General features: G+C 39.2%; 1 protein-coding gene across 5 annotated transcripts in view; it reads left to right on the top strand.

The window, feature by feature from the left end:
• The window catches only part of NTRK2 (neurotrophic receptor tyrosine kinase 2), a 315,336-nt gene that overhangs the window by 67,700 nt on the left and 231,728 nt on the right, over window positions 1-15,908 (top strand). For all 5 annotated transcript variants that reach the window (XM_070431418.1, XM_070431417.1, XM_070431419.1 and 2 more), the window contains exon 14: window positions 5,713-5,812. In XM_070431418.1, coding sequence (XP_070287519.1) covers window positions 5,713-5,812 — 100 coding nt within the window. The remainder of the gene's footprint in view (window positions 1-5,712; window positions 5,813-15,908) is intronic.

Below are 15,908 nucleotides of genomic sequence, written 5' to 3'. Positions count from 1 at the left end.
TTTTGTTTGTTTGTTTTTTTGAGCTTAAAGTTCAGGCAGTGGCCTGAGATGTGAATCCTAGCACCTCACACAAATAGAGGTGGAGCTATGTGGTGCGAGAAATAGAAGTAGAGGGGCTGGCACTCTGTTCCTTCCTGCTGGGAGAGCCAGGAGTCTTTGAGGACAGGTGGCATTCTCCATGGCCGGTGCAGGATGCCTGGGATTTGGACATAGAGGAACAGAAGGGAAGGGATTTGGGGGTGTGAACAGGAGCCTGCAGACTGGAAAACAGTGGTGATTGGAAAGTAAGGCAGGTGAAGGGTGGCAGTTGGAAGCAAGGTTGGAGAAGTTGGCTGTGCCAGGTGATGAGGATTTGAAGCACAGTGCCAGGTGGTTAGATTTATTGCACAGTGAGGAGGCAGTGAAAGGGGCTTGTGAGAGTCCCAAGATCACAGGGCTCCAGGGTTTTGGGCCGGGGTGATCTGTCAGCTGCTCAGGTAAAAACCCAGCAAATTTCCTCCATTTTCTCCTTTTCTTCACTTGTGTGAACCCAGTTGCACGTCCTGTGAACTCTGCATCCTTATAAACTCCAAATATCTCCCCATGTCCACTGCCACAGCTGCAGGCTAACTCGGGGGAAGGGGTGGCAAACTAAGGCCTGCGGGCCAGCTTCTGGCTCAGGACCTGTTTCTGTGAGGTCTGCAGGCTAAGAATAGTTTCTATATTTTTGAGTGGTCTGAAAAAAATCAAAAGGATGATTTGTAACATGAAAATTTTATGAAATTCAAATATCTGTTCATAAATAAAGTTTGCTTGGAAAGCAGTCATGTCATTTGCATATTGTCTGTGGCCACTTTTGTGCTGTATTAGAATGCCAGGTGTAGTTGTAGGCCTGCAAAGCTGGAAATGTTTACTGTTTGGCCCTTTACAGAGAGAGTTTGCCACCATTGCTCATTCCTAGGTGACTGCCATGCCTTCTACCTTCCCCACTCTCCCACGCTTGTCATCTTCCTGTCTCCACACAGCAACCTGAGTGACCTTTGAAAAGCACAAAGGTCACTCATTCTCAGAGTCTTCCCAATACATTGTAAAAAAAACTTATGTTATAAAAGCGCAAATCCTCACAGTGGCTAACATGGCCTCTACATACCTTGCTGGTCTCTGTCTTTCTGACTTCATCTCCCACATCTCCTCACTGCTTACCACCTGCCTTTAAAAATTTTTTTTTATGGATTTCAGAGAGGGAGAAAGAGAGAGATATAGAAACATCAATGATGAGAGAGAATCATTGATCGGCTACCTTCTGCACACTCCACACTGGGGATCTAGCCCTCAACCCAGGCATATGCCCTGACCAGGAATTGAACCGTGACCTCCTGGTTCATGGGTGGATGCTCAACCACTGAGAAACACCAGCTGGGCACTACCTGTCTTTTAAAAATAATCTCTTGCATGCTCCAGGTTTGCTCTTGTCTCACAGCCTTAACATTTGCTGTCCCCTCTATAAAGTATGCATTTCCCGAAAATCACCACATGGCTTTATCTAGGGTGGCCAGCAGGCAGCCATTTCCCTAATTAGTTATTATTGTCTGTAATTAACTTGCTTGCTTATTTGTTTGCTTGTTTATGTCTTTTCCCTTTCACCAGATTCTTTAGTAAGATTCTCAGTAGGCAACATGGTCAGTATTTTTCATAGCTGTATCCCTAGTCACTAGAATAATTCCTGGTACCAAGAAGGTACTCAATGAAAATTAGGCTGATTAGATTCATGTGAATACTATAGACTGGGTTGCCAATCAGAGAGATTGGAAATGGGGTGATAAGTTAGGGGTCTGGTACAGTAATACAAAGATAGTGTGATGTATATTTAAACCAGGGCTATGGCAGAGAGAATGGGAGGCTCAAAATATGCACACCCAGTCTATGGAGACACACACACACACATTTCCACTGATGACCCTATGCATTACATTGAAACAGCAGGACAAATGCTGTGATCAGTCAACTGTAGAATGCTTTCAACTTCTGCCTTGTGCAATCATTTCAGTTTTTATTCTAGCTCCCAACCACTTAATGTTTTTGATTTGAGAAAATTGTTTGTGTCTATAGGAATTTGAGAGTATGTGTTAAGCCCACAGGTGTGTAGGTATTCCAGTTACTAAAAATGATGTTAACTGCAGTTTTCTCTTTTGAATTCAAATGATAAATTTAAGCTCCTCACTGGCATATCTCAGTGATGTTTGAACTGTCTACAGGAGGGTCACTGGAAGGCAAGATCAGTTAAAATAATCTGTGTTAAGTCTCTACATTTATGACTCTGAGGCCCCTGGAAATATATCTGAGGGGTATAAGACAATATTTTTAGAATTTAAAAGAAAATTTAAAAATTATGTGTGGATCAGATTATATGTATATATATTCCGTGATCACGGGGGGGGGGGGGGGCGGGGGTGAGAGGGAGAGGGGGAGATTATTCAATTAGAAGAAAAGTTTCAGAGCCACTAGCTGATGCAAAAGTTAAAGTTGTCAGAGCACTTGGAAGACAGCCCCAAACACTCACCTTTCTGTTCCAAGTGCTCCCATGAAACTTGCTGGGTTTCCGGAGGAGGGCAATTCCTTGTTTTATGCTACAAGATATCCTCAGATAAAAATGAACCAACCAGCCAGCCAACCAACCAAACCACAAAACACCAACCACCCAAACAAACCAACTCACCCCTATTTGTCCCCGTATAAAGACCATACCCACCCCGACACAATCACAGTGCATTTTCAGTCTGTTTTTATCAAACCATTTTTGAGGAAATGATTCTTCTCATTTTCAAGAGAATCTTTGTTTATTAAAGGATTCTTTACATTTAAAGCTGCTTTAATAGGTCTAAGTATTTGCTGGCAGACCATTAACTACTTTTCAGCCGTAAAACCCCTTCTCTGCAGGTTGAATTAAGTGTTCTTTAATAATGCAGAGAAGGCAGTGCAGGTATTCTTATTTGCATGGCTTGGGGAAGTGAAGGCTCTGATCTAGTTCTTACAGCTGGTAAAGTCAAAGTGTTCTGCAAATATAAGGACTCAGATCTCCTGAATGCCATTCAAGTACTTTCCAAAGTGATAAGAGACTACTGTGGGACTTCAGAGAGGTCCTGGGACTCAGGGCTAGTCCTCCAACCTTTCTCCATCCCAGGTTCCTTATTGGTAAAATAGTTTGAATTTGTTTCTTTAGGTATTCTCCTTCTACCCATAGAAGTCTGGACATAGTAATAGGGTAGAGAAACCTAAAGCTAAAATACTATGATCTCTTTCCCATGAAAATGTTAGAAATAAAGATTAAAAACAAACAAACAACCACATCCAAACTAATTAGGCAAATCGAGGGAAATGATCTTGGTTAGAACAAGTTGATCCCAAACTAGCTTTTTAGGAATCATTACCATGTTCTTTGTATATAGACTGTAGAGAGAGTTTAGTGTATATTTAGACATTTGCAAAAGCTTTTTGTGAGAGAGCCACTCACAGCTCAAGTACCAGCGAAGAGAATTATCACACCTTTGCCAAGTGCTTGGCATGTGCTTTTTTTCTGTGCTTTGTGACTTATTTAATGCTGTCCCCATCTGACATCAGAGAAGGTGCTGTGGAGGATTAGCCATGTGTTTTTATTATCCCGTCTTCACTTCCAGCCACATGCTTAGGAGCGGCAGTATAGTGGATAAATTATAGGGTTTATTCTTGGGTAGACTTTCGTTCAAATCCCAAGCTTCAAAGGTGTGATCTTGGGCTGCTTATTAGATTTTTCCTAAATCTATTTTATCATTATTATGATCATCATGGTAGCTGACATAAGAAGTTGGGTGAAAAAAAAAGGTGAAGGGATTAAGCAAAAACAACAACAACTATGTATAAACCACAGAGGCACAGACAACAGTCTGGTGATAACTAGCCGGAAAGGGGTAAGGGGTAGGTAAAAGCGGGCAAAGGGGGACAAATGAGGACGGAAAGAGACTTTACTTTGGATGATGGGCGCATGATGCAGTGTGGAGATGATGTTTCGTTGAGTTGTACACTTGAAATCTATATGGTTTAGTTAACCAATGTCACCCAATAAACTCAATAAAAATGATAGCTGACATTCATTTAGTATCTATTGTAGATAGATACTGTTCCAAGCCCATTATCTGCATTAACTCACTGAGGATTTACAGCTTGCAAAGTGGAATTATTATATTCCCTCTTTACACATGAAGATCATGAGATTCTGAAAGGTTAAGTAATTTTGAAGTCATAAAACTAATAAATGGTAAATATAAATTTTAAACTCAGGAAGAACCCATATTCTTAATCTTCTCACTGTGAGGATGTATCAGTTAGGATAAGCTATGCTGCAGTAACAAGAATTCCCAAATCTTAGTGGCTTGAAACTACAAAGGTTTAATTCTTGCTTCAGTACATGTATTGGCAGGAAGTTCTTGCAGCCTCATCCTGATTGCAAGACTAGTCTGACAAGCAGCCACCTTTTGGGAAGTTAGCATTTACTATGGCAGAGGTGAAGAGAGCAGTAGAAGAGAGTTTCTCAACATTGGCACTATTGACATTGTTATTGTCGATGACTAAATCATTGTTGTGGTGGTGAGATGATGTTCTAGGTACTTAGGATGTTTTTGCAGCATCCCTGGCCGCAGCTCACTAGATGCTTTCCATAGTTGTAACAACCCCAATTTTCCAAATGTCCCATGGGTGCAACATTCTCCCTGTTTGAGAACCACTGCCTTTGCCTAAGATCTTGCAGCAGCAATGAAATCAGTTGCCTTGACAACAAATATTTTCCAATCCTGGTGTAGAGAATCAAACTTTTCTTGGCAGCAGGGATTTGGGGTGAGCAGTAGGAATGGAAGGAGATACACAGCCCTGCATCCATCTTTGTTTCTAAAATGTTACTGTGCATTTTGTTAGCATCATGCACTTGTGCCTCTGTGATCTCCAGCTCAGGGATAAGACAGGATTCACATAGAATTTACTCTCTGCATTTACTCTTTCAACTTATAGAATCCACATCTTGCAATTACATTTTTAAATTAAAAAACACCTTTGAATTGATCTCTATCATACATATAAAGAAGTGTACACATCATAAGTCTACAATCTAATGAGCTTTCACAAGTTAACTCACCCACAAGTGCCATATTGCTCTTTTCCAGGCCCACTCAGTGCTCCAGAGGACCCTGACTTCTAAGAGCAACAATAGCCAACTTAAAACATATTTTTATTATAAACATTTTCAAATATGCCTAACAGTTGAAAGAACAGTAAAATGAATCTCATTATATCTTTCACCAACTTCAAATATTATCAGTATTTTTTTTATTCATGTTTCATTCTTCTATTCTCCAGGTAGGTAGATAGGTAGGTAGATGAGAAGAGATAGAGATACATCTAATATTATATTTCAGTATAGATATATTATATTTATGTGCATATATCTGTTGTATATCTATATCTCTACATAATTTCAATTAGATATGCATTTTATAACTTTTAACTTCTGTTTTCTCATTTGAAAAATAGAAATAATAATACATACATCATCATAGGGTTGTTGAGAATTAAGTGAATTGATATACATACAGTTCTTAGAAGAGCAAGTAGTAAGCATTGTATGAATATTAATTGTCATCATCATCATCATCTGGATATTGGAAACTAATTAGCAAGGCCATAACAGTCCTCCCTTCCTGTCTCTAGGTTTATGCTGTGGTGGTAATTGCATCTGTAGTGGGATTTTGTCTGCTGGTAATGCTGTTTCTGCTGAAGTTGGCAAGACACTCCAAGTTTGGCATGAAAGGTAAGAAGGGTTGTGTTTATTTTACTTCTTATGTGGAATCATTTTTGGCTTATGACTAATGCTAATTACCACTAAAGAAGGAAGCAGCTAGATTTACGAGCACTAGTTTTTAGGGCTGAAAAAATAGCAACAAGGATATAATTCTACAAACCAAGACAGCGCAAAATAATGTTGATTACTCAGCACTACCTACTTTCCAATGAGGACAGTTGTCCCAGAAGACACAAGACTGGTTTCTTGAGTATCAAGTGACTAATAATGATACAGGCAAATAGTGCCCAAGTTTCCCTTTTGCATCAGAAAGGAAGGCAAGGCTTGGTGGAAGTAGGCTAATTATGGTCATACGTATTTTGTGTAGAAAGGTTCTCCTGGTCATTTTGACTTCCAGATCTTCCGTGGTAGGCTTTTGGTGCTGTGACTGCTGTTTCAGAATCTCATCTTTTGGAAGTTGAACAGTATTGGGAAGCAAAGGAACAGCCATTTAGTAGTACATCATTGCTTTGTGAATGAGTGACTTCTTTTGTGCAGTGGAAAAATTCAGAGTGCGCGATTAAAAATTAGAGTCTATGTTGCCCAAGAATAGATCACTGGTCTCATTTAGCAGGCTGAAAATTAATTTTAGGGGGAAAACTTGTTTAAATGTTCCTGTGGTAGGCAAGAGTTTTAGTGGTTTAAGAGCATTTGCTTTGAAGTTTAAACTTACACTAGTATAATGACTAATATATTATTGTTGAGTTTTGTGTGGTCTCATAAATTGCCACGAGCTTGGGAAAGCTGTGAAGATGGTTTAGTGGTGTCTTAGTTGCTTTGGAGAGAAGGTCTGGTGGGTTTTCTTGATCTGTATGGCTTATTACAACTACCATTGATGTTGCTTGTTTACTTGGAAGGGAATGATTAAGTAGCAGGAAGTTGCCTAGCGTCCGCTGGCCTCGGACGTGGATCAGATCTGTTTCTGAAGTTTTCTCCTCTCCGTCTGCTGGTGCCCATCCCCAAGATTCCTAAACCCAAAGTGAAGGGGAGGAGTAGTGATAACCTGGGACTTAAACCCCTCAAACCTCCTCCCGACACCCTTTGGCCTGCTGACCCTTGACATTTCCTTTGGAGGAAGAAAGGTCTGCCATTCTCTAATTATAACTAAGTCTTGGGAGAGGAACTACACTACAGTGATTTTAATTAATCCTATGGTGGTAGCTCACAAACTGGACTTTGCATCAGAAACTCCTGCAGGGCTTGTGAAACAGGTTTCTGGGCCACCCCGAGAGTTTCTGATTTAACAGGTCTGCAGTGGGCCCAGAATGGGCATTTCTAGCACTTCGCAAGGGACGCCGATGCTGCCGTTGCCTGAGCATCTTGGAGAATCACTGTTCCCTGGGATACACATGGGCTACCAGGTCTCGTTGTGAGTGTGACAGGAAGCAGGAGAGGTACTGCAAACCAAACTCCCCCACTGCTTCGCAGACCGTTTTGGGTCCCCATGTGCCCGGACCCAGGCCAGGCTTCTGCTCTCTGCATGTCGGCCACCTCCCATAGCATTTTGCTTTCCTCATTCTGATCAGGGGCTTCCTCTCCTTAGAGGCACTTGGAATGGATGTCCCCAAGCATCCACTTTTTACCTAGAGAGGCAGACTCTGGCTCTATCCCTTTCCCACCTTGAGAATGTAGTTTGAGATCTTTCCAGCTCATGGGTCTTCAGGGAGAGGATCTGTCTAGGTCTTTCTGGGAGCTCAGCAAAGGCTTTGAAAACTCCTCCCTACCCCGACTTTGTGTTAGGAAAACTACCGATTGAATGATCTGTGAAAGTTAGCATATTCTCTGTAGCTCAGATGGAGGAGAGTTTGGTTCAGAGAAGACTGAGTTCATACAGAGACTCTGGCACTAAGACGGAAACAGTACTTTATTTGGGTAATTTGGGGCGATTACTGCTAAGGCACCTACATTTTCCACATGTAACCTAAGGGTATTCTTAATGAATTGCAAAAAAAATTTTGCTCAACCTTGTCAGAGAGCCACTAAACGACTTCCTTCAGGCAGTATGCTTAACTCTCTTATTTCTAAACATAAATTAAATACTTTAAAAAATTGTCTTGGAGACTCACATTCTTGTTTAGAATAACTACTTTTTCTATTTTTAGCTACATGTCTATCTGTGCCATGGTTTGAACAAAACAGACCTGCATTGAGGTTATGGTTTTATTAGTCAGATGCTGAGTTGATAATTTTGGGGGAATCTAGTAGATGAGGCTCATGCAATGAGGGCAAATGAAATTGCATAAAAAGTGGTGTTTAAAAATTCATGTAAGCTAATGTACTTTAAATGCTCTTAGGGCTGCGATTACTGCTGAAAAAACATATGTCTGAAAAAGGGCAGAATATGTAAAAACACTATCATACTTCCTGAAAAAGCTAGGAAATATGTCAGTTGTGATTTCTGAGTTTCAAGGTAAGAAGTGTGTGTAGCCTTGGCCAGAACCAATGTCTTGTTTCCATGTGAGAGGCCACTGGCTCACATGTAGGTGAGCTATTCCAAATGTAATTCTCACCCTCATAAGCACTCTGGGGAGATTCTGCCCCCCATACATATTCCCTGTCCTGGAGGCAGAGTGAGACTGAAAAGGGCGGCCAGCCCACCCATAGGCATTTACAGCTTTTTACCCACCCCCAGCATTGCACACTTCAGTCTTAAATATTGAGTGTTTCTTTTTCTGAATATATATTTTTATGTATTTGGGAGAGAGAGAGAGAGAGAGAGAGAGAAACATCAATGATGAGAGAGAAGCATTGATCGGCTGCCTCCTGCATGCCCCCTACTGGGGATCAAGCTCACAACCCTGGAATATCCTCTAACCTCCTGGTTCATAGATCGACATTCAACCCCTGAGCCACACCTGCCAGGCAAGCATTGACTGTTTCTGTGATTATAAACTACAATTTAATACTGTTAAAGGGCCTAGGGCAGTGGTTGGCAAACTGCGGCTCGGCAAACCGCGGCTCGCGAGCCACATGCGGCTCTTTGGCCCCTTGAGTGTGGCTCTTCCACAAAATACCGACTCCTGCGCATGGGCCACGAAGTTTCAATCGCACTGTACGTGCGCGTCCGCACGTGGTATTTTGTGGAAGACCAACACTCAAGAGGCCAAAGAGCCGCATGTGGCTCGCGAGCTGCGGTTTGCCGACCACGGGCCTAGGGTAATACAACCGGAAACCTCTTAAAAACCACACTGTGGCTGAATACAGGGCCACTCTAGCTTTAAGGATTGACCTGAGAACCCAAACATTATTGATGGCCTTCCTTCCATGGGAGGGTGATCTGTAAACTTCATAGAGTTTTCTCTCTGTTCTGTCAATTTACCATGACCAGATGCTGATGGTGCCATCTAGAGCAGGAGGGTGACAACATTCCTACTGGTCTTGTTCATCATTCCTTATCTGGTGCCAGGCCCAAAGTTGGCACCTACTAAATATTATTTGACTGAACGAATGATCACAGATAATTTTTAGCTTCATCCATTTCAGTTTGGTATTTGGGAAAGAGTTAATATTTGGAGTGCAGCTCATCTGTGAATGGTTAAAGAGAAATTTTGAATCTTTGCTAAGTTTCTGAAGGGGTGAAAGCCCTACCCACTTTTTGTTTTCACTTATTCCAGATAAGTAGTGGCCATACAAGGAGGTTATTTTGTCTCACATTTTCTCAGACTATTTTAAACAATTACTGCTGTTTAAGTTGGAGGGTTCTCCATTTTTCACATGAACATCTTCAATTTCTGCCTTTGTGAATGCACAACCTCGGAATATGTGTCTTTGTCCATCTCTGAATTCAGCTGAAGTGATAGGTGGTGGCTCCTATCTGCACGTTAACCTAGAACTTATCTTTCATTATCACTTGATATATTTTAAACTACTTGTTGCTAGTGACCAAGGGACTACCGGCCTGTTTCAATAATGATGTCGAGAGGCAGAATTTACCCCAGTGCATTTTACCATGCTCACTTCTGTGCCTTTACCACCTTATTGCTTTTTGGTCAACTATCTAGTTATCATAATTGCAGAAGCCCCACATAGAGCCCCTCTGTTAGTGCTTGGCCATCTGTAGTGAGGTCATTCTATGTGTGCCCACTATGGATGCATAAAATGTATTAACACATGTATTTAAATCTATATCTGTATTGATATCCTTGCATGTAAAGGCATAAGTTTATCCCTTTTCTTTTAAGGCTGCCTGTGATTTATTTTAGTTTTAATTTCCACTGAAATAGGCCAGAAAGGCTTTCAAGAGCAACTTTATTGCCCAAGGAACAGGCAGGCAACCAGGCCTTTGAATGCTCTCATTTGTGTTTAGCTCTCACTTGCTTTCTGGCTCTTTCCTCGCTGAAGATGTTGAAATGCCCATGAAGGGGAAATGGAAGCATCTGGGGGCCCAGGGGCTGTGTGTCTTCCAAGAGTGCTCCACGTTGGGAGCCCTGCCTGATGGTGTTGATGGTGTGCAGGGCTGGAAAAAACACAAGGGAGCCAGGAAGGTGGAGGGAGCTTGGCACCCACAGTGGTAAGAATAGTTTTGGCCATAGGCTTGGAGTTCCTTGCATTTCGTGATGGAAATCCACCTACGATATTCCCTCCTGGGTATTGATGCATCCTTTGTCCTTCTAGAGCAGTGGTTCTCATCCTTCCTAATGCCGTGACCCTTTAATGCAGTTCCTCAAGTGTGGTGACCCCCAACCATAAAATTATTTTCGTTGCTACTTCATAACTGTAATGTTGCTACTGTTATGAATCATAATGTAAATATCTGATGTGCAGGATGTATTTTCATTGTTACAAATTGAACATAAGTAAAGCATAGTGATTAATCACAAAAACAATATGTAATTATATATGTGTTTTCCGATGGTCTTAGGCGACCCCTGTGAAAGGGTCGTTCGACCCCCAAAGAGGTCGCGACCCACAGGTTGAGAACTGCTGTTCTAGAGCAAACATCTAAGGGACTCTAAGGGATCCCGCAAGAGGTACTGGAGCAGGAAGGCTGTCTTTCATCCCACGTTCAGCCTCCATATTCCCTTTGCATTCATTCCTGCTATTTGAGCTGGAGATATTTCCTACTAGTAACTGACCAAACAAGTACACAGCCTAAGAATGCAGAGCCAGGTTTTCTTGAGTCTGGATTCAAGGCCAAGAGTTTAAGTTTCTCCTCTTATAAATGATCTTCAAAATGTCTTTCAACAGAAACCAAAAATGTGGTGATTTAAAAATAGTCATAAACATACTGGGGCCAAAGCTAAAGAGGTTGAAGGTTAAAGCCTTTTCTACGAGCTGAAAACAATCCTGGAAAGTTTAGGAGGTTGACTTTAACAGATATTTGGATGGACTTTCAAAAGAGGAAAAATGTGACCGAAAGCCAGAAACAGTTGTAGAAGCATCTGTAAGGACAAACTATTTTCCATATGCTGCCCCCCAATCTCCACCCCACTATTTTTTAAAGACAAATAACATTAAGAAATTGTAAGTGTAGCACATGAATCAATTCTTGTTTTTCACAATTTCAAGCACTTTGGAAATAGAGCTAAAAGTGGAGGTTTCTCTTCACCTTCCTCTCTCATACCACTTCTGCTCTTAAGGGTAAACTTTTTGAATAAGAATGTGTATATTATATAAGCAAGAAAATATATATCTTCCTTTATTATGTAGATAATAAAATATATTCACTTTTGGTTCCATAAAGAAATTAAAATACCAATCTTGTCTGCATCTTTTTTAAAAAACTTTTTTATTGAATTTTCTGGGGTGACATTGCTTAATAAAATTATATAGGTTTCAAGTGTACAGTCCTATAATACATCATTTGTGTATTGTATTGTGTTCACTACCGCAAGTCAAGTCTCCTTCCATCACCATGTCCGCATGTTTTTAAGAGAACCAGTTTGCCTTGTAGATATTTCCATGTCAGCACCAAGGTATGTACTGCATTTTATTTAACAGTAATTCTGAGTAGTCTGGTGCCTGGCTACTTGGGTCTGGAACCTGGCTGTGTCCATTACAAACTGTGACTTAGAGCAAGTCTCTTATCCTCTCTTACAGTTTTATCTGTAATGGGGCGATAATTGTATCCACCTCATAAAGTTTGATAAGACAAACTGAATTTATGTATGAAAAGCACTAGTATTTAGTAATTACTACACACATGTTGGTTATTATTGTTGATAAGCTGTGATTTATCTTCTTTCTATAATGAAAATTTTACATTTTAATCAAGTTCACAGAAAACTACTTCAAATAATACTTTACAATTAAGATAGAAACTTGGAAATGGATTGCTGAGAGAAATATGTGTATATTTTAAATGTTGATAGATTACCTTGTAAAAATGCTTCATTAATTTATACTCCCACCAATAGTATTTTTTGTTTATATTTTCATCCGTATTGGATATTATCAATCTTTTATATTTTTTCCAAGTGAATTAAAGTGATATTGATTAATAATAAGGTTAATAAGGTTAATCTTCTTTGTTATGTGAAGAATAAGAAATGTTTATTTTTACTTGTCAATTTATAGACATCTTATAAACTATATATAGATCAGTCTTTTATTGTTACATATGTTGTTCACATTTTCTTTTATTCTTGACTTTTTAAACTAGTGTCTTTTGGCAAACAAAAACATTTACCTCAGTAGCAAATCTGTCCATTTTTTCCATCTTAGTTTTTGTGTCTTGCTCATTAGGAAGGCCTTCCCAAACCTACGGTGGTAAATATACTTTTAAATATTTCCTTTACCAGTTTTACTCTGTGTGTATTTTTAAACTTAGATCTTTAATGTTTTTAAAATTTTTTTAAAACTTGGTGTGAAGTACTATATGGAGTAAGGATATTTGAATGACAGTGTGACATTTTTCAGAGAGACCAACAGTATTATTTTAACTTTCTGGAATTAGAAAGCCATTAATAAAAAGAAAAATAAATCTTGAAGAACTTAGCAATGAACTCTTTTGTACAGTAAGTATTGAGTGTTGTTGGTTCTCTCTGATAATGTGGGAATGTAACCCTAACAGAAAACCGGTTTTCACAGGAACCATTCTTTTACTGCTCTTCCCCCAGCTTCAGATTGACCTCACAGTATATCTTAGCTCTCTCTTTGTAGAAAAGAAAAATTTTAAATAATATTCAAATCCTCAGAAATTTCAGAAAAGGCATCATTTGAAAGAGTTGTTCAGTAATTTGATAAATTGGAAATTTATCAAAATAAAAGAATTAGTGCAAGCATTTCTTTCCTGTCATTTGGAATTGTTATAAAAAGAGTTCTTGCCATATGTTTTGAGGAAGGGAGGGGAGTTTGAAGATCTACCTTCCAAAGTCTTTTACTTCTTTTAGGACAACATTTGGGTTATGTCTGTATGAGGGCAAAACATGCGCATTCTTTGCAGCATCTTGAAAAGGGGGATAGAACTTTCAGGAACTGGCCAGATCACCTAAGATTGGAAATAGAAGAAGCAGCTTTTCTTCCCTTAGTCTTGCAAGTGCACTGACTTTGAACTTCAAAAATTACTGCTCTTATGTGGGCATCCCACAAGCCCAGTGTGATTCAGGGGAGAGCCCAGGTGTGTTTGCCTTTAATGTAGAAATTGCTCTCAGTGTTTTTTAGGGGCTTTCCACACGACTAGTTTCACTAAAAGGTAAAGGATTCCTTAAGAAATTAGATTTTGTATTTAAAAAGTCAGGGAAAATGGTTACCCTTCTTTATTCTCCATAAATCCTGTAGTGAACTCACTTTGACTTCCTTACACAGATCATGGTGTATTTTAAAAAGGATTTCCCAAATTGGAACACCTGCTGGTTTTCTTCTTTTTCTTCTCTCCTTCTTATTTGATTATAATCTTTCATTTTTTCCCTTGCCATTTGGTCCTTCCACATCTCTCTGCTTCCTAGTTTTACATTCTTTCTTCTCTCTTTTGGTTTTTTTCCTCCTTATTCCTAGCATCTGATGTTGGTGGACAAGCTTTTCAGAATTTATAAAGAACACAGATAACTTGGCTTAAATTCTAACATATGCTCTGATTTTATCTTACTTTATTTTGGGCAAGAATATTGAATGATTGTGGGAATAAACTTAGCTCTAAATCAGCAAAGTTGTCATTTGGTGATTCAGAATTTAGCCTGTTTAAATACTTCAGATCCTTCATGTTTGTGCGACGTTAACTCTTAAGTCTTCAAACCTAGGAGCCTGTAGCTATCTAACACTGGGGACTTATGAATCAGATAAGCTTGTGTTCAAATCCCAGATCTCCAGTTAAACATATTTTTGGGCAAATTTTGAAACTCTCTAAATCTTATATTCTACTTTAGTTAAATGAGGCAATAATAGCCATCTCTTGGGTGATTATAAGAATTAAATCAGTGCTTAGCTTAGTGCATGGCTCATTGAACTAATTCCATGAGAGGTAGTTATTTTTCAGATTTATATTATAGTAATACACTATTAAGGAAAAGAGTATGGGGAGAGTCTTGTTTGAATTTACACTGAGTCTGAATTTCAGAAAAATGTCCCAAATGTATCTAGTGCTGATCATTTCCTGAAACAATTATCTAATTTCTAAGAGTTGCAGAATGGTGTTCACGGTGTTTGTTTGTTTGTTGTTTTGTTTTTTAATTCAGTCATTTCTTCTACATACTGGCTTCTGTTAAAACAAAACAAAAGAAAAACAAAAACAAGAACAACCTGTCTCTACCAAAGATTTCAACTTTTTTTTTTTTTTTTTTTTAGTTTTATCTGGACAACCCTTCCTTGAGGCTGTGGATGTTTGGTGTCCAGCTGCCTAATTGAGGTTATGGGGTTACAGAAAAGATGTATATGTTACTATATCAAAATATTATTGTATTTTATAAATTAATTTTTTTTGTCTCAAAATTATTGAGCAAAGATATTGTTGGAATTTTTTTCCGTATCACATTATTAATCATTAAGTAAATTTAATAAACCTAATTGCTTTAGAATTATATCCCTCATCTCTGTGATTATTGGTAGAATCAAAGATAGTGAGAACTGGCGGGGAGCTCAGGAATCATCCAGAGCCTTCATTGTAGGTCTGAGGACAGTGGAGCCACAGAGCTTCAATGACTTGCCTAAGGCTATGTCTCCGCTTTGCGGAAGATCCAGGACTGGAAGCCAGGCCTCATGACTCCAGGTTTAATGTTTTATGCTGTGAGACTAAGAGACATAAGAATAAATGAAATTTATTTCCACACCAAATTCACTGCTTTAGCACTAGTTCATATTGCCATTGGATGTCGCTAACATATATTTCCATGGGTATATATTGCTATTGGATGCTACTCTGTGCTCCTCAAATCTGGGGCATATGTCATCAGTGGTGATAAGATGGCTTCAGGAGGTACTCAGGGCTTTCATCTTTAATTCTGATGGTTCTATATTTAATTTAATATTTATTAGGAAAAAAGTGTACCCAGAACATCATACCTTTGGTTTAATGATACTGTTATTTAGGATAAGGCTTAAGTTAAATAATAAAATAAAGAGAAGTGTTGAGTAAATAATTTTAACTTAAACTTTAAAAAGATTATTTGAATAGGACTATCCTAAGGCACTGGAAATTTAATACTAAAGAGAACAAAGACGTAGGATGGAATTCTAAAGCAATTAGGTTTATTATACCTACTTAATGCTGAATCATTGTGATAAGGAAAAATAGGAGAATTCCCACAATGTCTTTTCTCAATGATTTTGAGACACACAAAATAACAGCCTCATGACACTTAAACTCCAGGGGAGAGGAGAGGCAAAAAGATGAAGAAAGAAATATAGATGTAATCAACAGGTCATGGCAAATGCTATAAATAAAATGAATAAAGGTAAGAAGAGAATGGTGAGTTCTGTTATTTTTAAATAGTTAATAAAGGCCTATGTGAGAAGATGGTATTTGAACTAAGAAGAAGGCAGTGAGGAAGTGAGCATGCTTATATCTGAGGGAACAGCATTCCTGGCAGAGGAAACAGCAAATGCAAGGGCATGGAGGCTGGGAGAAGCTCTGCATGTTGAAGGAACAGCAGAGGCCAGGGTGGCTGAAGCAGAGTGAGGGATGGGAGTGGGG

This window comes from Myotis yumanensis, unplaced genomic scaffold, assembly GCF_028538775.1.
Source record: "Myotis yumanensis isolate MYYU_CA2020_CCGP unplaced genomic scaffold, mMyoYum1.0.hap1 SCAF_12, whole genome shotgun sequence".
Classification (NCBI taxonomy): Eukaryota; Metazoa; Chordata; class Mammalia; order Chiroptera; family Vespertilionidae; genus Myotis; species Myotis yumanensis.
This window is presented reverse-complemented; position numbering and strand designations above follow the sequence as displayed.